This window comes from Gossypium hirsutum, chromosome D12, assembly GCF_007990345.1.
Source record: "Gossypium hirsutum isolate 1008001.06 chromosome D12, Gossypium_hirsutum_v2.1, whole genome shotgun sequence".
Lineage (NCBI taxonomy): Eukaryota > Viridiplantae > Streptophyta > Magnoliopsida > Malvales > Malvaceae > Gossypium > Gossypium hirsutum.
In genome coordinates, this window is record NC_053448.1 from 44,163,376 (window position 1) to 44,183,499 (window position 20,124).

Here is a 20,124-nt window from a genome sequence, read left to right on the forward strand (position 1 = left end):
AGCTTTCAACCACTGCAGTGAACATTTTTCAGATTTATTACGAGTGATATTGAAAATCACTAAGATAAATTCCGACACAACATTATACCATGTAATTAAAAAAAAAAAAAAACAAATCAGTAAACTGATAAAAAAAACATTTAAAGCTTAATCCGCCTAAAAGAACAAAAGTTCATATCAACCAAAAAAACACAACATTGCCTCAACAAAATTACTTAAGACATTACTAAAAATCTAAATGTCACGTTCGATCAGTACTCTTCAGTAAGAAATTTTACTTTTTTCTTTTCTGTTTTACTTCTTTGACTTCTTGGAACCCCTGAAAGTTGAAACAATGGGAGAATGAAATCATATTACTTAAAAACACTGATCCTTTTACCAAAAGAAATTCTATTTTGAAGATGGTACTTACACGGCTGGTTGCACAGCTGCCGCAGGCTGTGCTGCAGCTGGCTTTTCTCCTCCTCCAGGTCCCTAAAGAGAAGAAAAAAAAATTGTACATTAATCCATAATTACATAAAAGATAACCAATCATGATAAGAACTGTACCATAAGACCACAGAATTTCAATCTTTTTACTAAAATAACAGTAAGAAAATCGTTACGGTACAGAAGTTCTTACCTGGGCCAAACGCTCTTCCCTCCTAGCAAATTTTCTTTCCCTGCTTGCCTTATTCTTAGCCCTCTTAGCTTCAAACTGGTCAGCCAACGTCTTTTCTCTGGCCTTCTCAGCCTTAGATTTGTGGATGCTCTCCATGAGAACTCTCTTGTTCTTGAACACATTACCCTTGACTTTCATGTACATGTCATGGTACATGTGCTTGTCAATCTTCTTTGATTCCCTATACTTGCGGAGCAAGCGTCTCAGAACACGCATCCTCCTCATCCACAAGATCTTTGTGGGCAACCTTGCCTCCCTTGTACCCTTGCGCTTACCTAAAATCAGCATGGAAGTTAAGACCCAGTTAATCAATATACACAAATTTCCAACAATCGAAGTTTTTAGTGGCTAACAAAAGATTCCTCACAGGATTAAGAATCCTCACAGTACTTCATTTAATCTTTTAATAAAATGGTTTTGGACATTGTAACTTGGAAAACATGATGCATAATCAAGATTCAAGAATATAATCTGATTTCTACATGATACAGAATCTGCAAGCATGTAATGAAGTAATTCAAGCTACCTACCCTGCATCAGTAAATAACATCTCCCGTTAAATCTCACCATCATAAAGTACATAGAGAAGACATACCATAACCAGAGTGACGCCCCTTTCTCTTGGCTTCCTTCATGCGGCGCGCGCGAGACCGAGAGTGAATCTTGGTTGGCTTCCTGATGATAAAACCATCTTTAACCAGCTTTCTTATATTCTGGCCTGCATGCCAAACCAAATATAAACACGGTTATAACCAAAAACAATAAAGGAACCATTTTTTGTGCTAAGCTACAAACAAACTAACAAATCCATAGACTATTCAATCTCTTATAATAGATTACATCAACTTCAACTTGTTACTAATTGTTCAGAATTACAGCTACTAAAATATAAAAAAATTTCTTAAAAAATATCAGAGGAGAAAACAACGATTTAACCTTGTACAGAATTCTACGATTAATCTGAAATTTTAATCTTCAAATGCAGGAAATCTCAAGTCAACTAAAGTAGCATTCGCTATAAGCTTTAGTTGAAAGTATTTTCTCTCACAAGCAAACAAATAAATAATAGCATAATAAAAAATCAAATTGTATATATGCCAAAGCTCATCTCAGTGAACTATATAACACTTTACTGTTATAAATCACTAAAAAAGCTTAAAAGTAAACTACATCAGCAATCAGATATTAAATTCCTAAAAATTTAAAACTTCTTGCTTCGTTTTCACTATTTACCAACAAAACGATGCGAAATCAAGTCCAAATCATACCTCGACTTAAAAATAATTATTACGGAAGCGATACTACTCGAGTCAGTAAAAAAAGTGAAGGAGAAGAGGAAAACGTACGAGAGTTGGCCATGGAGATCTCGTTGACTTCATTTGGATCGAGCCAAACCTTTCCTTTTCCACACTTTAGAACGCTGGCTGAGAGCCGTTTCTGGAGCTTAAGCGATACCATCTCTCTCTCTCTCCCTCTCTTTGGTGTGCAGCTAACTGCTGTTAGCAAAGAAGGGCAATGCAGAAGTGATAGCGGCTTATTTATATGACCGCTTTAACCCTAGGGTTTGGAGGGTGTCTGCTTGCCGGGTTCTTTAACATTTTGGCGGTGATTTTTTTTGTACGGAATGTCCTTTCAGTTGTATGTTTATGGGCCGTTAGCCCAATTAACTTGTTCATGGGCCTTGTAAACAATGAAGGATTTAAGATTAGATTCCGAGGTGTCCAAAAATAATCCAATTTCGAAATTTTGATTCATTACTTATGCCAACTTTATAGCACACTCAAAAAATTAGCAAATATACATATTAAAAATTCATATAAAATCAAATAAAATTTTACTATTATGTTACTTTGTTTATAAAAAGATATTTTAATAATATCCTAATTATTCAACTGATTACTATTATATCATACCATATATTAAAAGTTTTAATTGATATATTATGGCACACTCCTCGTCTACCATCCTACCTAGGCCTTAGATTTGTTATACAAATCATGTATGGGTCAATTCCACTGTACCTCCTAATACTATATCCGAATTCTAAATTAATCCTCACACTTTAAAATATTTCAATTAAATATATTATACTAATCAAATTTTTTTGTCAACTTGAATGTTAATTGCTAACTCGTCTATATCTTGAAGCATATTTAAATATGTGTATATAGCTCGGATTTGATGCATTACAAACCAAACTGTGTCACTAAAATTTATGAAAATTTTGTCAATGCAATAAGTTCACACGTATCTAGAATTAGATTTGATAATGATACTTTGATGAGTCAATTTGAACATTTTGAAGTTTAAGGATCAATTTTGAATTTGAATCATAATCAGGGGATGGTTGGTGGAATTAACCCGAAATATATTAGTTAGTGGTAGTCAAGTCTGTAGATGTTTCTGCCATCGTGCAACCAAATCATGACAAAGCCTATTTCTTCTATTGCTTAATCAATGGCGCAATATACCAAAATTCCTGTATATATACGGCAGTGAAGGTAGCTCCCTGCACTTCATCCCATCATATTTCTTCTCTTTGTGCTCGGTAGTTACAGTTGGAAAATATGGCTATCGCCCGTTCCTTGTTGGCTACCTGCTTGCTTTTATGTTCATTGCTTGTCATTGCTTATGCGAATGACTATGGTGGTTATGATTCATCCAAAAGCCCTGCATATGATTATGGTGCAAAACCAGAAGCAGAACAGAAGACTAACTATGAAACAAAGCCGATGCCAAATGGAGAAGAGAAGCCCGAGTATGGCACCAAGCCAGTCAACCAACAACAGCCAGAAGAGGAAGAAAAGCCTGATTATGGCACCAAGCAAAATTTCTATAAACCAGAGCTAGAAGACAAGGAGAAGGCCATGCCTGAAGAGTCAGAGAAACCTGGTTATAGCACAAAACCACAGCCAGAAGAGGAAGGGAAGCCTGAGTATGGCACTAAACCACAGCCAGAAGAGGAAGAAAAGCCTGATTATGGCACCAAGCAAAATTTCTATAAACCAGAGCTAGAAGACAAGGAGAAGGCAATGCCTGAGGAGTCAGAGAAGCCTGGTTATAGCACAAAACAACAGCCAGAAGAGGAAGGGAAGCCTGAGTATGGTACTAAACCACAGCCAGAAGACAAGGAAAAGGAAATGGCAGAGCCAGAAGAGACAGAGAAGCCTGGTTATAGCACGAAACCAGTCTACCAAACACAACCAGAAAAGGAAGAAAAGCCTGAATATGGCACTAAAATTAACTTCTACCAACAGCAACCAGAAGAAAAAGAAGGTAAAGAGAAGCCTGATTATGACAACAAAGAACAACCAGAAGAATACAAAAAGCCAGAAGGAGAAGAGCAGCCTAATCTTCCCATTGGTGTTGAAGGGCTTGTTTTATGTAAATCAGGTCCCAAGTATTATCCTATTCAAGGTATAATCCATTTGAGACGCACACTATTTAAGCATTTATATTTTATGTTTAAAGACTATTCAAATTTGTTTCAATGATCACAGGTGCTTTGGCAAGGATAACATGTCTAGTTGTTGATGAGAACGGGTACGAGAAGACTCATTCGGTTTGCAGCGGAGAAACCGATGCAAAGGGTTACTTCTTTGCGAGATTGTCTCCTTCGATTTCAGAGGCCGGAAGTTTAAGCAAGCTCACAGAGTGCAAGGCATTACTTGAAAGCTCTCCATTGGAGACTTGTAATGTTCCCGTGAATGTCAATAAAGGCATTAGTGGTGCTCCTCTTTCTGATTTCCGTATTCTCAATCACATGAGGATCAAGCTTTACTCCGTTGGTCCTTTCTTCTTCACCTCTCAACCTAATAATTCAGTCCCTAATGGTTACTAAACAAGCAGCTTTAATTCTTTATTATTTTTGTCTGTCTGCTTTGGTGTTGAAGAAGGGGAGTGCGGTTTATTTCTATTTAATCAATTTGTTCTATTAACGTGTTAAGTGCTTAATTTGCTTTATTAATATTTCCCACGATTATTTTGTTGTACTAATAAAGTTCAATGTTTTATTTCCCCATTTTCTAAAATCCAATTGCATTTAAATAGTATATTAATTATCTAACCCAAGTTCACAATTAAAGCAAGTGTAAAGAAGGGGTAAGAGAGAGTGTAGCGATTAGCAATCATCACATAGAATTACATTGACCACCTCCAGTAATTTATTCAATTGTCACAAATATTATTGTAAAATATTGAAGTACACTTATGTTTTTTTAGGTGAGTATATTTGGGAATTTAATTAAGGATGTAAATGAGATACTGGTACACGTAAATTACTTGAATTTAATTCGAAAAAAATTCTTACTTGATTCGATAATTATCAAGTTGAATTATCGGTTGAGTCGAATTTGAACTTAATAATACTTGACTCAAACAGTTTAAGAGCCTTATCAAGCTTTTCATATTTTTATATTATTAAATTACATTGCCCTTGATATATTATTAACTCTAAGCTTAATTATTGAACCGAACTCGAATTCAAGCTCAAGTACAAAAATTGGAAAATAAGTTTAATCGAGCTCAAACTCGAGTCTTAAAAATAGATATTTGATCGAGCTCAAGTATCAAACTCCGAATTTTGAGTTGAGCTCAAACTTGACAGTATTAAATTCAGCTTGACTCGATTACACTCCTAAATGTAATTAGCGAAAGGTTCTCCAATAAGTATAACTACGGAAGGGTTTGCAGGGTTAAGGGTATATTAAAAAGAAAAGGTTTGCAGGGTTAAGGGTATATTAAAAAGAAAAACCAAATTATGAGGGTATTTATATGAAATACTTAAAAGAAACTTGTATAAAGTGTTCACCTATGATCCTTTTCATAATAGTATCTTTACAAGTGTATACTCAACTCTATCCTTCTCTTTTTCTTCTACATACAGTGCGGGCGTTGATGCAGAGTCAACTTACTTGACTCCTGGTTTATTTGGTTATGAGCGTCTAACAAATAGATAAAGATTATGGAGTGACGACGTAAATTTTGCTATAAGAAAGAACAATAGGTCTTTAGCTATATGTGGGACAAAACATCGTACCCAAGCTTGCATCTGGCTGGGTCAACTAGTTCGATTGAATGGATCCATTGTTTAAATTAGCACTCGAGGAGTTGGCTATTTTCCATCGAGCTTGGCCAGCTGCAACCAACGGACCATCCCAGCACACCCGGGATTAAATCAACCCTTGAACAAGCATTAACCTGTGAAACAAATGAGTGATTTGTCGATATGACAATTGAGAAAAGTATATAAATGCTCTTTCATGCATGCAAACATAAATACAAAAGGGGAAATCGAAAATGAAAAGGTGAAAGGAATATAAGAAACAATAAAAATTGGATTTGAACTCAGTACCAAAATTTCGAGGTTGGCTTCAATATGAAATACCATGACGGCCATTCCCCTTCCTTTATCAGTCTCAGCCTGATAAAATGAAAGTAGAACTGTTACGGAACTAGCAAAGATTTGACAGTCAGAAGCAAAGCATGTGATAGATGAATTTAAATCACTCACCACACAGGAACATATGGTGATGCCTACAGCCACAAATGCCGTTGTGACCTCAGCCATCATCCCTAAAATCATGTTTGCAAATTAAACTCTTTAGCCAAAAAGAAATGAGTTAATATAACCTGAAAGTCTAATATGCCATGCTATATCTAAGACTTCACTAATGTCTATTGGGATAGCTTGGTAGGATGATCTATTCTTAAGGAAGCAAATCAATCAGAGTACTCTAATTCAATAATCTCAATGGCTGCCTCACAAATCTTCCCAGAAAACCAAGAAATGCCTACTTTTTTCCCACTCCAATTGTAAGGATTTGTATACCACTTATAATAAAAACCTTCTATGAAATGATTACCAAATGATTTACCTCTTAGGTCTATGCAAACTACAGAAAACCACAGAATCGAATGTCCTTCAAGATTGTGCCACAAGGCAATTTTACTGGCTTGCCAATTTTCCAAACCAGGCAATACCTCAGGTGGTGGAATATTTGCAGGTATTATTTTTGCAGCACCATTGCCTCGTAATGACATGTTCCCGTTGGCATTCAAACTCACATGCTGTACATGCTTGTTAACTTTCCCGTTGACCTTAGGGGTCCAAATATTTCCATTTTTTGTAGCCAAGGCTTCTTCACAACTTCTTCCTTGGGATGAAAAGTCCACAAAGTTCCCCGGGATTTTCTCCCATAGAGGTTTGCTCTGTCTGGAAATACATGAGAACTCTTCCGTTTCACTCTCCTCTTCAGAGTCAGCAATGAAGCTATTTACTCTATCTGTTGTAATTTCTACAGCAGATAGTGCAGCTTGCTGCCTCAAGAACTGATTACAAGTAGCAATTAGACAATCAGAGCACTGACAATTAAGAGAATTAAGAGACTATAATTCATACACCACACGATAAGCCTACTTTCATAATTTTGTGCCTGGCACTACGTGTTCTAGCATGTTGCAACCACTGTTTATGCCTTTGAAAAGCTGATTTGCTTGAGAGCGCCTGAAACAAGAGGAAAAGTCCTAGCATGAGAAAAACAGGGCTACTGCTCTGCAGTCTGCAAAAATAACCTATAATATTAATAGTTCAAAACAGAACCAGGTAAACATATACAAGTTCAGTCAACAGCAATAACAAAATATTTGTAAGTACTTTAACCCGTAACCTGTGTTCTGTTCTTTCACAACTGACAAAACAGTAAATACATGTAAATTTCTTTGACAATAGATCTAATCACCTAAATCATGCAACAATACTCAGAATTTGATGGTCCTTACTGCTAGTTTCAAATTCTTGAAACAAAAAGAAACACAAAAACTATATATTTTCCCCATGCGTAGCAAGGTGTGATTCCCACAATTTAAACATTATCAAGGGAACATGATTGAGCATAAGTAATGGAGAAGTAATTGGAAATGATCAATATGTACTAACATCATAGGTGATAATCTCCACAACTTCGGCATTGGCAAGTACATGCGTTGGAGAAACAAGATTACCATTGACCTGCAAAGAGAAGGTCAAGCATTCAACTTGGCCTTTTGTTCAGGTTGACACTAGAATCGGAAAAATTGAGCCATAATATACAAAAATACCTTCGCAGCTACCATTTTGTTTCCAATGTCAGTGTGTATCATGTAGGCGTAGTCAATGACAGTAGCCCCTCTGGGCAGATTTTTAATCTGTTCATCACATAAAATATTTATCAAAACTCTAGTCACCATAGACTTCTGTAATTCTTTTAGCAGAAATACATGTGCATAACATTTAGTATGTGAATTACCTCTCCCCTTGGGGTAAAGACAAAGACACGACTACCTAAGAGATCTCTGGTAATGGTATCCACAAATTCTCTAGAACTCATGTTGCCAACAAACTCCTCTTGCCATTCCCTAATTGCATTGAGCCAACCAATCTGGAGAAAAGAAAGGGCTTCATCCATAAATTTGCATTCTTGTTAGGGGACTTTAAAAGGTCTTAAGGGATCTCCTTCAAGGACTTTTAATTACAATTACTCAAGGAAACAAGGTATACCCTGAGTGCTATGTTAGCATTGTTAAGGCAAACTGCCTTCCCTCTTGAACTTCTACCATTTGCCTCTGCATGCCCAACTAGACCAGTAACAAAGACTCTACCACTATAATGAGCAGCAATGCCTCTCTCAGCTATCAAATTCATCTCTTCAGTTCTAATCTGCACGATACCAACAATATTTAATAAAATATGCCATTCTTATTTTTTTCTTATGGAAAAAGAAAAGATCAGACAAAATTACAAATGAGATCACTTGTACATTCATTAATCGATACATTCATTCAAAATTGTTTGGAAACAAGTTGTGGATGTCCTCACATTTAAAAAATTTATTTCAAACAATTGAACCAAGCAAAAGATTGTAATGAAAACTAGCTCAGAGGACCATTGAGAATTTAAGAACCTGAACTTCCAGGCGAAACATGCTTTCATACAAAAATGGAATTACAGTTGTATGAAGACTTTGATAACCATTAGGCTTTGGTGTTGCTATGTAGTCTTTCATCTGTTCAAAAGACAGGCAATTTTTACTAAATATCAATAATCTAACATAAGAAAGACAAGTCAAGTGTGGAGAAAAAGGATACATACAGCTCGAGGAACAGGAGTCCAGATGTCATGGACTAATCCAAGAACATGATAGCAAATCTGCAGCAAAAAGAATAAGCAATTGTTACCCAAGTACAGACGCATTCTATCATAACTAAATAAGTTGCATTGGCAGAACAATTCACCTGCTGTGGACTACACAAAGGCCCAACTCCAACTGACGGCTTTGGTTTTATGATTATACGAAGCTGGTTAGGGATGAATGTGTCAATAAGCAAAAAAAAAAAAAAAAAAAAAAAGAGAGATGTTTCAGTTTACGCGTCAAGATGGCTCAAGGAAATATCAGAACAAACCTGGGCAATTTGGTTAACCTCACTGATTGAACTGTTGGATTTAAGCACAGATTTGTAAATACTGTGATACAATAACAAAAAGTTACAAGCAAGGAAATTATCACTCAAAAGCAAGCCAAACAAGCCTTCAAAAAGCCAGCATAATAAGAGGTAAAAAAATGTATTAGGGAACAGATAATTAGCTGCTGGAATTCAAGGCAACACCATATTCAATATAGACATTAAAAATGATATCATACATCTCACTTAGTCTAACTGTCTTAGGGTCAAATGACATCTCTACTCCTCTTTGAGAATCAGGTGAAACAAGAAATTATGGGTCCCAGTCTCCCAGCCCCATTCCCACAAAACTTAGAGCCATTTCGTAGGTCATTTCTACACCAAATTACGCATACATAGTCCCCACTTACTCAGTTGTAGATCATAGCCACAAAATGCAGTTTGAAATAATCCCAAAAGTTCTAGACATATGTATCACAAGGAAGAGAACTGAATAAATGATGAGCAAAGAGGCAGAAAAAGGTATTGAAGGCTTTACCTATAAGGTTCCTTGCACACAGCACGAATTTCAGTTTTAAGAGTCATAAGGTCCAGGAATTGATCATTCTCTATCCTTTTCATCAAAATTTTGTCTGCCTAGTACCAAAAAAGAAGAAAGAATCATAACCATGTAGATGTGATATTAGTTCAAGAACCTTCAAAGTTTAAACTTGACACTTCCATAAAGTGCACTTTCAACATTGAGCTACTTTGTTAATTATCACATGTATAGTATTCCAGAGCTCAACTTAATACTATTGAGTAAAAGAGGACAATATTTTACCTCCACAAGCTCTTTCTCATGTTCGTTATAGAGGTCAGCAACCCTTCTCTTCACTTTGGCATAATCTTCAGGATTTGTGTACATGAAGGATAAGTTTTCAAGTTCAGACTACAAAATACAATCAGATTGTGTTAACTCTAAATACTATCTTGAATTTGTGAACATAAAATAGAAATTGTAAATTAGAAAAGCATAAGAATGTACCTTGATTTGATACATTCCCAACAATTTTGCCAAAGGAGCAAAGACCTGCAATGTCTCCATTGCAATGCTGGACTGGAATAATACAACAATGTTAAAATAAATAAATAAATGACCAATTACGAGGTACGCTTCAACGCACACCACCAACCTGTTTATGCGGAGGCATGTGACAAAGAGTACGCATGTTATGCAATCTGTCAGCTAATTTGACAATGATGACACGAACCTAGAAGTGAAACCATTTGATTAGCACATTACTTTCCACAAAATAAAAACATCCCAAAAGATAAAAGAAAGAAAGAAAGAAATAATAATAACCTCCTCTGTCATTGATAGAAACATCTGCCGCAGATCATCAGCTTTCACATCTTGTACTGAATCATTTTCATTCTTATACTTCAATTTCCCCAATTTGGACACCTGTTCATGAAACAAGATTAAAGAAACCCAAAAAAGCCAAAACCATCTAGAGTTTTGTCAGACATGACATTCAAGCTAGTACAGACAAGTACACTAATAATATGCATATAATAAATAAAGCACCTTAGTCTCTCCTTCTACAATGCGACGTACAGTAGGACCAAATTCCTCCTCTATTCTCTCAAATGTAACATTTGTATCTTCCACAGTGTCATGCAGCAATCCAGCTGCAATAGACTCCCAATCTAACTCCTAGAATAATAGTCCAGGCAAGTTAGGCTTCAGATCAGAATGCAGAATACATTTTCCATTAAAAGCATACTTCTATTAACTCACAAGTTCTCCAAGAATGCGAGCAACTTCAACTGGATGAATGATGAACGGCTCTCCACTCCGTCTTTTTTGACCATCATGTGCATAAAAAGCTAGCTGTACCAAACAAAAAACTTGTGGTTAAGCCATAATGTCAAGAGATGCTTTTCATAAAGTGCATGATAACAGTTTTTCACAAAGCAAAGACATTACCCTGAGAGCATTATGGACCAATTCCAACTCTTTAGGTGAAAGGTAAGATATAGTAGGCTTCAGATCCTGATGCAATTAGAACGATAATCAATATGAGCTTAAACACGTGACTGTAACAGCCCTGCTTAAAGAATAATAAGCATTACTAAGGAAAGAAGTCTCAAATGAGTCAATTGTACCTCCCACATCCTTTCAGGAGAAACCTCACTAGAGGTATCTGAAAAGACAGATGAAGAACAATAGAACTGCCATCTTTTACAGCCAACATGAAGCAAGCTTGACCTAAAGAGTTTTTCAAGCAGTACAAACGCGGAAACATCCATAGAATGCCATCCACCTACATCAGGAGCCTGGTAAAAACACAAGATTGGATTAGCAAAAAAGCATTAGCAACTATGCTGTCTATGCATGCAATTCGTAAGTCACGTTATATAGCACCATAACTTAAAAACAAATAAAAGATAAATATTTCAAATAAATGCCTTAAGAAATTGCAGCTTTTAGTTGCCCAATAATTTTTTTTTTCAAAATGTTCCAAACCTTAATACAACATACTCTTTTTTTTTTAATTTAAGTAATTCACGAACAACTTTTTGGATGATTCCACGCATTAAAGAACCCACCAACTCACAGTCTGAGCTCACCAAAACATGTCATTTTTGTCAACCTAACATTAACAACCTCTCCTATGTATCAGTTTGGAATCTGATTGAAAGGCCTATTACAAGAGTCAATGTCCTATTCTCTTACCACAGCATCAATAAATGAAATAAATTACAAATACATCAAATAAAGTAAATTCAATCTAAAAATCATCTCCGATGAAGAGATATAATTTAACAAGCTTTTGAAATTCTAAAAATCTAACAAAGACTAAGCTGGAGAAGTAAAAATCAAACTTACTGATCTGATACGATTTCTTCTTCGGTGGCGGGCGTCGGCGAAGGATGAAGATTGAGAAGGATTGGCAGTGCTGGCAAGGAATCCAGTTAAGACTCTTGGAGCTTTTGAAGCACAAGAAAGAACACTACAGTCAAACCTTCCACTTCCTTCCGCTTTCGTTAACTTACATATATTCACGCATTCCAAGGAAACTGCAATCAAATGAACCAAACACCAAAATAAATAAATAAAATCGGAGTTGAAATAAAGAACAAGAATTAAATTCTTCACACTCTTTTAGTTGCTTAAAAATCCAAACTAAGTCGAATTTTAAGTGAAGAAACAAGCACCGGAGAACAGATATTCCGTCATTTTCCTAAACAATCCTTCGTAGTATCCAAACAAGAAACAAAGTGAATCGGAGAGCTTAGAAAATAAATAAAAATAGTTTTTTTTAAAAAAAAAAAGTGAAACTCACCGGATAAGGAAGAAGCAGAAGCCATTTCTACAGTAGCAGAGTAATCTCATTGAAATCGAACTAAGCATTAAACAATAACTCAATGATCAAACACATCAACAAGAAAAAAAACAGAAAGAGAAGAGGAGAGAGAGGTAATTGCCGGATGGAGGAGCTGATAGAAAAGAAATAGATTTGAGGATTGTCTCATTCGGGTTTCGAATTCGAGAAGACGTTACGCATTTTTTCTCTTTTTTGAATTTTGGTTTGAGAGCAGTGAAGAGATGGAAATTTGGACCAATAAGCAATGGATTTGAAGCAAAGGATGGTGGTAAAGAGATAATCCAGAGAGAGAAATGAGAGAGATATTGAAGCCACACAAATATACACTACTTTCAATTTCCATATTTTTATTTTTTAGAAAAAAAAATGGTGAGCGAAGGTTTTTTTTTTTTTTAAATCAATACCATGATCTGGAGGAAAATAGTAAAATAGTATACTTAGCTTTTCTTTAAGAAAAGCATAATTACTTCAATGTTTTTATATTTTTATAAATTTGGACTTTATTATTTTATTAGCTAAATTTAACATTTTAAAAATGTACAAATCCCTTCTATTTATTTAACGGAAATGTAGTAAAAGTTTGAAATATTAATTTTTGGGTAAACTATACTTCAGGTCACTAAATTATTAGTAAGTTTACGCTTTTGTCACTCAATTTTAAAAAGTTACAAAATCGTATTTAAACTATTAGTAAGGATGTTAAAAAGGTATAAGAACAGTAAGGTATGAGTGGAAAACCCTACATAAGGGTTGCATGTGATTGAAATGTTAGTAAAATATCTATAATAGGGATTCTAATGAAAATCTTATAATCTTTTAAATAGTTACTGCTGCTGGTTTGGGATGAACATTTGAAATGAAAGCTCCAGGTCGAGGGTAAAGTGAGTCTCTAGTAAGCCTCTAGACCTGTCTCCTGCGCATAATAATATCATGACCCTTGTATGATCGCTTTACACTTAGATAAGAATGTATTCTTTAGAAACTGTAGTATGTATGCTTGTTTGTGTGATTACCCATAAAGCATCTATATGTATGTATTGACGTGTATATTGCACTGCATGGTAATGACGATGTGTGGTAATCGTATATGGAAAATTATGCATTAAAAAATAAGGTTTGGCTGAGAGTATGAATGAAATCTGTGTAAACATGTTCATTATGTCATTTGAGTGATGCATGACAATGTATGTTGGCAGTAAAAGGGGTTCAGACGAAGTGTCAATAATATATGTGATACGATAACGGACCCCCGCGGTGGTACCTTAATGACGTCCGTCGGGACAATTAACACGAAGGCTAGTATGTTGAAATGTAGTCTATCGAGACCGTAAATATATGATCCATCGGAATAGTAAACACGAGAAAAGGCCAGTGTGACAATTATGTGGAAAGACCATGGCCATGGCATATTCTGGAAATGGCGGATGAGCTGCATTTATCTTCTAGGGTTGTTGTGTGTCCTTGGGGTGATGATGGGCAAACCTCAGGTGATGTTGAGTTTAGGCAAATCCATATCGCTAAACACGACAGGTTACCTGGAAAGCCTTTGTGGCATATTATCTATAAAGCCTTTGTGGTGAACTATCTGTAAAACCCTTGTGGTGAATTCTCTGAAAAAGCTTTCGTGGCATATTATTTAGAAAGCTCCAACGGTAGAGTAATATAGGAGTACTTGTGGCAAGTTTTCTAGAAGGTCTGCATTATGAATCCTGCAATGCCTAATTGACGAGTTGTGAATCCGCTTTTGTGGTGATACCTGAATACGTTCTTGAGGCATTTTCTGAAAGAATTCTCGGTAGTATGCCGATTGTTGAACCCACCATTGTGACCCCTCTGGACAGAAAGCTTCGTGCACCTGGAACCATGAGTGGTGTAAGTGTTCGCCAAAAATTGGATATTCTCTTGTATGTTTCGAAGTCATTTGGGATTTCTTTTGGATGATCAAGAATATTATGTTCCTTGAAATGAGATTGTCTTTTAAATATACCCAAAGATACGTTGTACTTGGTATTCTGATGGTCGTCAAAGCCAATATAGGAATCTGCCAAGAGTAGTGCCAGTATAAGAATTTCATCCAACTTCTATCTTTAAAATATGTGTGGAGTAAGATCAATTATAAATTGCGTAGTTTGTGATCCGCCAATCTAGTGGAGCATGTACAAGGTGGTCAAGTTGAAGGTTGGCACATAATTATCTGTTAGGAATTAAAAAAGTATCCTCAAAAGTTTAAAAGAAAGTATAAAATTCTTAATTTAAGGGAAACTCAACGACATCGATTAAAGGTAATAATGTTTAAGATTCACTAAGTTCTGTTGAAATTATAGACGTTTATTTGTAATACAAGTTTTTGAGTTGAACTAACCTGCTCGAAAGGACCAAGCCAGAAATGCACCGAAGTGGCTGATCATAGGGCGATGTTATGCATATAGAGGAACTTTTTAGAAACATGTTTTCAAATGACAAATAGTAATATATGCTATGATTATGTCTGACTTATCAAACATTTATGTTGTAAGGCTTTATACTACCTTTGAGAGTTTGTGACAAACGATAAACATTTCATTCAAACCTTTTGACTTAAAAAAGATTTTAAATAAATAAAAGGTACATTCAGTATGGTTTTCATAAATTGTAAAATTTTGTTAAGTATGAAAGTATTGTGGTATCTTATATTCGGATCCGGTAAATAGGGTCGGGTATAAGGTGTTACAAAACTTTTTTTGAACTAGTGGAACTATGAAAAGAATCATATGGGCATTCCAAATGAGTTTGAATACATCTTAGGGCAAACTAAACCAATAATCACTCAAGTTTGATAAAATAACAAAACAGTCACTAAACTTTCAACTCAGTCACTAAACTTTAGAAAACTAACAAACCAGTCACTAATGTTATTGAAAAGTGACAAGTCAGTCACCCACTAACATTTTCTGTTATAGGCCTAACGAGATAGGTGACGTGGCCTATTAACTAGCTGATGTGGCCAGTTAACTAGCCACAGTGGAAACCCAATTTAAGAATTAAACAAAATAGTAAAAGAAAAAGAAGAGAAGAAATGGAGATGCTGAAACAAAAAAAACCATAAGAGATCCAAACTTTTCCTTTCTCACTGTTTATTTTACCCCTCTCAACTTTTCTCATCATCCAAACCATCAGGACTCTATGGATAAGTTTCTTACTATCCTTGTAAAGGATGGTAAGGTTATGTCTGATGCTTGGTAGTTGTGTTTTCATTTATTCTTTTTTAGCTGTACTGTGAAGAATCTGTTTTGGAATGTAATTGGGGTAGGTAGTGCATAATCCAACCATCATATGTATGATGGAAATGTGAATTAGTAGTGTTCTATATGATAATATGATAAAAGCCATATTAGATTTTCTAAATGGATATTTGTTGACAGAATTGGCTTTGCAGGTGGCATTGGCTTCTTTGGAATGAGAGTAATATGGATGTGTGTTGTCTATATGTGATACCCTAAGCTATTACATCAAAAATTACTTGGAATAATATTCAGCTAGTCCCAAAAAACTTCACACCTCTATGACATTCCTCAGACTTTTCCAGTTCACAATTGCTGAAATTTTATTTGGATAAACTCAGATACCTTTAGCTGATATCACGTGGCTCAAAAATCCCACTTATTGTAGCCAGAACTCACATTTTTTAAAATTTACATACAATTGTTTCTCTCGCAAGGTTTGTAGCACAGTTCTTTGATCTAATCATGATCATTTTCATCCTTTGAGTAAATCAAAATATCATCTATGAACATAATAACAAATCTATCCAAATACGATCGAAAAATTCTATTCACCAGATCCATAAAAATGGTTGAAGCATTAGTTAGACCAAACAACATTACTAGAAATTCATAATATTTGTATTGAGTTCGGAAAGGGTTTTTTGTAACACCCCTAACCCGTGTCCCTTACTGAATTTGGGTTTAAGAGGCATTACTAGTCAAACATAAATCAAAACAGACATCCAATATAAAATAAGTATAATATATCAATTCTACTTTGACCATTTTAAACGAAACATAAGATTTCAATCCAGTTAAACTATAAGAAAATAAGCTATATTCGTATGGCTATTAATTACATATATTGTACATCAAAGTACGACTTTCAAAATATTATCCAGCCTATACATGCCATAAGTTAAAAATTTCAACATTTCAATACCGAGATTGTAAATAGAGTGATGATCCTGCTGACGATCCCCGAGCTTGTAACTTGTTCTTTAAGTCTATAAAACAGAGAGACGTAAAAAAACAAAGTAAGCTTTTATAGCTTAGTAAGTCTATAGCATAACTAAAATACTTATAAAAGAATCATATAATTCCTTTAGTAAATTTGTTGAGATCACAAATATCCAATATAATTACTATTCAAATATTAATATCTTAAGTCATTTTGTTGATATCTAAAGAATGTATATTTAACTAATACATATAAACGAACATATGTATATACATTATATGCATATAACCGAGTTATCAACATTCTCATTAATTGCATATATTGATTGCTAGTGTACTTATCGATTGCACTTTATCGAATGCATATATATTATTCAAATACATATGCCAAAAGCATATATTTATACTTATCAACCACATGTACCGAATGCACATATATATATACTTATAATCCACACATGTCGAATGCATACACATATTTATATTTCCAACAATTTCATGATAACCAATATATATATTCACTAAACACAAAGATTCAAACGTTTATATGCTCATCAAAAACATATAAACAGATGTTCATATATGTATCCAATATAAATAACCAAATCATATATATACCCAATGTATATAATCACTTAATTTAAACAGATTCATCGGCACTTAGCCTGCTAGGCTTCTAGCCTGATTCAGTTCACTGCCACTTAGCCTGCTAGGCTTCTAGCCTGATTCAGTTCACTTCCACTTAGCCTGCTAGGCTTTAAGCCTGAATTGATTCACTGTCAATATACCTGCTAGGCGCTGAGCCTGAATACTCAATTCACATAAGATATAATTCATTTTCGAACTATATACGTATACAAAATCCATGCATAAAGATTCAACTTAAAATTCATAACTTATATCTTTGATACACATAGTTATATAAAGTTCAATCACCAATTCCAAACTTGATAATTCAATGATTCAACCGAATACATTTATATATAGCTTTAAACTATAGATTCAACTGCTACTATCATAATATTTAACTTATTTTATACTTAAATAATATACATTTAACATTCGAACATATTAAAATAATCTAAGCTAACAATTTCATACTTTTGATTCAATGCAAATCTTAAACATATATATACATATACATTTGACCTCATATGTCAATATATAATTCCATGCCTAATTTCGATACAAGAAATTATACCTGTACATACATATATATATTCAAATTTATCATGTACTTATATAAATTCATACTTAATTTCATAACAAGAATTTATATATGTATAATGTATAATCTAACCTCATACACTTAAATAGAAACATATCTAAATTCAATACAGAAACATACACATGTATATTTGCATGCTTAATCGAATTTATCATATACTTTTATAACATACATATCATAAATCAAATCCAAAAGTTTACCATGTATATACATATAAATTCATTCGAACCTTTTGTATATATTTATGATATCTATACCTTTGATTAAATCAATAATTTATACATGTATATTCATACGTGAATTTGAATATTGTATATACATATGAAACCCTCATACTTCAACCATGTTCAAGAACATTTATATATATACTTATATACCTTTCATACTTTAACCATTTGCAAAAATTTATATAAGTATAAACTTATTTGTTCGAACATTAGAAATACTTATATATAAATCATTTATACTTTAAATTTATTAAATCAATATACTTTAAATTATAGTTCAGCAAAAATACAATACATATACATACATATATACTAATTTAATAACATTTAATAGCTAATAGACTTACCTCGAACAGTGAAAAATCGAAACCGGACAATTAATCGACGACTTTAGCTTTACCTTGATCTAACTCCGATTTCTTTGGTTCTTGATCTAAACATATTTAAAATGAGCTAGTTTAAATATTATTATATTCAATTTAGTCCAAAAACACATAAATGGGCAAATTACCATTTTGCCCCTAACATTTACACTTTTTGCAATTTAGTCCCTATTGCATAAAACACAAAATACACAAAATTTGCCTACACCATACAAGGGCCGAATATTCCTAGTGCTCATAAAAGTCCACACATTTCATTTATTTCACATTTTAGTCCCTCAAAAATTTAATTTCATAATTTAGCCCTAATTACTTAATTTCACAAAAAATTCAAATACAAAACATGTTAATCTTTCACATATCTTTCATATTTCACCATTAACTAACAAAAAGCTCAAGCATTCACCAATGGCATATCTCAAAATCACCATCAATTTCTAAAATTAAAGCATGGGTTGGATAGAACACGAAGCAACGATCACAAAAACGTAAAAATTTTCAAAAATCGAACAAAAACGAACCTTGAATCAAGCTCCCTAATGGTCGAACCCTAACTTGGATGTTTCTCCCTTTTCTTTTCTCAATTTCAGCTTGAGGAAGATGACAACTAACCAATTTTTATGTCTTTTAATTAAAGTATATTATATAATATATATCTATTTACCTATTTAACCTTATTTACATAATTTATAATATAAAATCATTAAGTTTAATTTAGTCCATAACCACCCACTATCTATATAGTGGGTTAATTACACTTTTAAGCCTCCTAATTAAAAAGACATCAACAAATAGATGATTTTAAATTAAATCCTTAAGTTTTCATTTTACGCGATTAAGCCCTTTTTATCAAATTGAGCACTCAAACGATCAAATTTTCATTCGAAATTTTCACACACTGTAATTCACATACTGCAAATACTAGAAATAATTTTAAAATATTTTTCTGACTTGTGTTTGTGGTCTCGAAACCACTTTATCCCATTAGGGTCAAAATCGAGCTGTTACAACTCTCCCCCCTTTGGGATTTTCATCCCCGAAAATCTTTCCGGTGAATAGGTTTAGATAACGTTCTTTCATTGCATCCTCTAGCTCCCATGTTGCTTCTTCGACTCTGTGTTTATACCATAGTACTTTAACTTACGAAATTCTCTTATTTTGTAACTCGTTAATTTCACGAGCTAAAATACGAATCGGTTTTTCTTCGTATGACATATCAGATTTAATCTAAACCTCTGATGGATTAATCACATGTGAAGGATTAGATCGGTATCTACGAAGCATCGAAACATGGAATATATTGTGAATCTTTTCTAGCTCAGGTGGCAACAACAATCTATAAGCAACCGGCCCGATAAGCTCAATAATCTCATAAGGTCCAATGAATTTCGGACTCAATTTACCTTTACGACCGAATCTGAGTATTTTCTTCCACGGCGAGAATTTCAAAAACACTTTGTCCCCAAATTGAAACTCTATATATTTTCTTTTCAAATCTGCATATGATTTCTGATGATCCGATGCTGCCATCAAACTATCCCGAATTACTTTCACTTTCTGCTCAGTTTCTTTAATCAAATCAACCCCATGTATCTTATTCTCGATAAGCT

General features: G+C 34.1%; 3 protein-coding genes across 3 annotated transcripts; 1 reads left to right on the forward strand and 2 right to left on the reverse strand.

The window, feature by feature from the left end:
* Positions 1–292: 292 nt before the first annotated feature.
* LOC107946056 (60S ribosomal protein L19-2) lies at positions 293–2,265 on the reverse strand. Its single transcript, XM_016880239.2, has 5 exons — positions 2,008–2,265; positions 1,257–1,379; positions 623–936; positions 413–474; positions 293–319 (listed from the first exon to the last, which is right to left on the reverse strand). The coding sequence occupies exons 1-5, from the start codon at positions 2,117–2,119 to the stop codon at positions 295–297; spliced, it is 636 nt and encodes a 211-aa protein (XP_016735728.2). The 5' UTR covers positions 2,120–2,265; the 3' UTR covers positions 293–294.
* An 893-nt stretch (positions 2,266–3,158) lies between these two features.
* Positions 3,159–4,678, forward strand: LOC107947555 (proline-rich protein 1). The gene is made up of 2 exons (XM_016882173.2): positions 3,159–4,078; positions 4,162–4,678. Exons 1-2 carry the CDS (start codon positions 3,229–3,231, stop codon positions 4,500–4,502), a joined length of 1,191 nt encoding a protein of 396 aa, XP_016737662.2. The 5' UTR covers positions 3,159–3,228; the 3' UTR covers positions 4,503–4,678.
* Positions 4,679–5,454: 776 nt separating this feature from the next.
* Positions 5,455–12,797, reverse strand: LOC107946057 (putative GTP diphosphokinase RSH1, chloroplastic). Its single transcript, XM_016880241.2, has 24 exons — positions 12,433–12,797; positions 11,976–12,166; positions 11,252–11,422; positions 11,073–11,138; positions 10,884–10,976; positions 10,671–10,799; positions 10,446–10,547; positions 10,276–10,353; positions 10,128–10,199; positions 9,924–10,031; positions 9,639–9,736; positions 9,101–9,161; positions 8,933–8,995; positions 8,790–8,846; positions 8,602–8,703; positions 8,199–8,357; positions 7,948–8,079; positions 7,760–7,846; positions 7,599–7,670; positions 7,080–7,166; positions 6,538–6,991; positions 6,174–6,235; positions 6,015–6,083; positions 5,455–5,860 (listed from the first exon to the last, which is right to left on the reverse strand). Exons 1-24 carry the CDS (start codon positions 12,455–12,457, stop codon positions 5,756–5,758), a joined length of 2,643 nt encoding a protein of 880 aa, XP_016735730.2. The 5' UTR covers positions 12,458–12,797; the 3' UTR covers positions 5,455–5,755.
* Between the last annotated feature and the right edge of the window lie 7,327 nt (positions 12,798–20,124).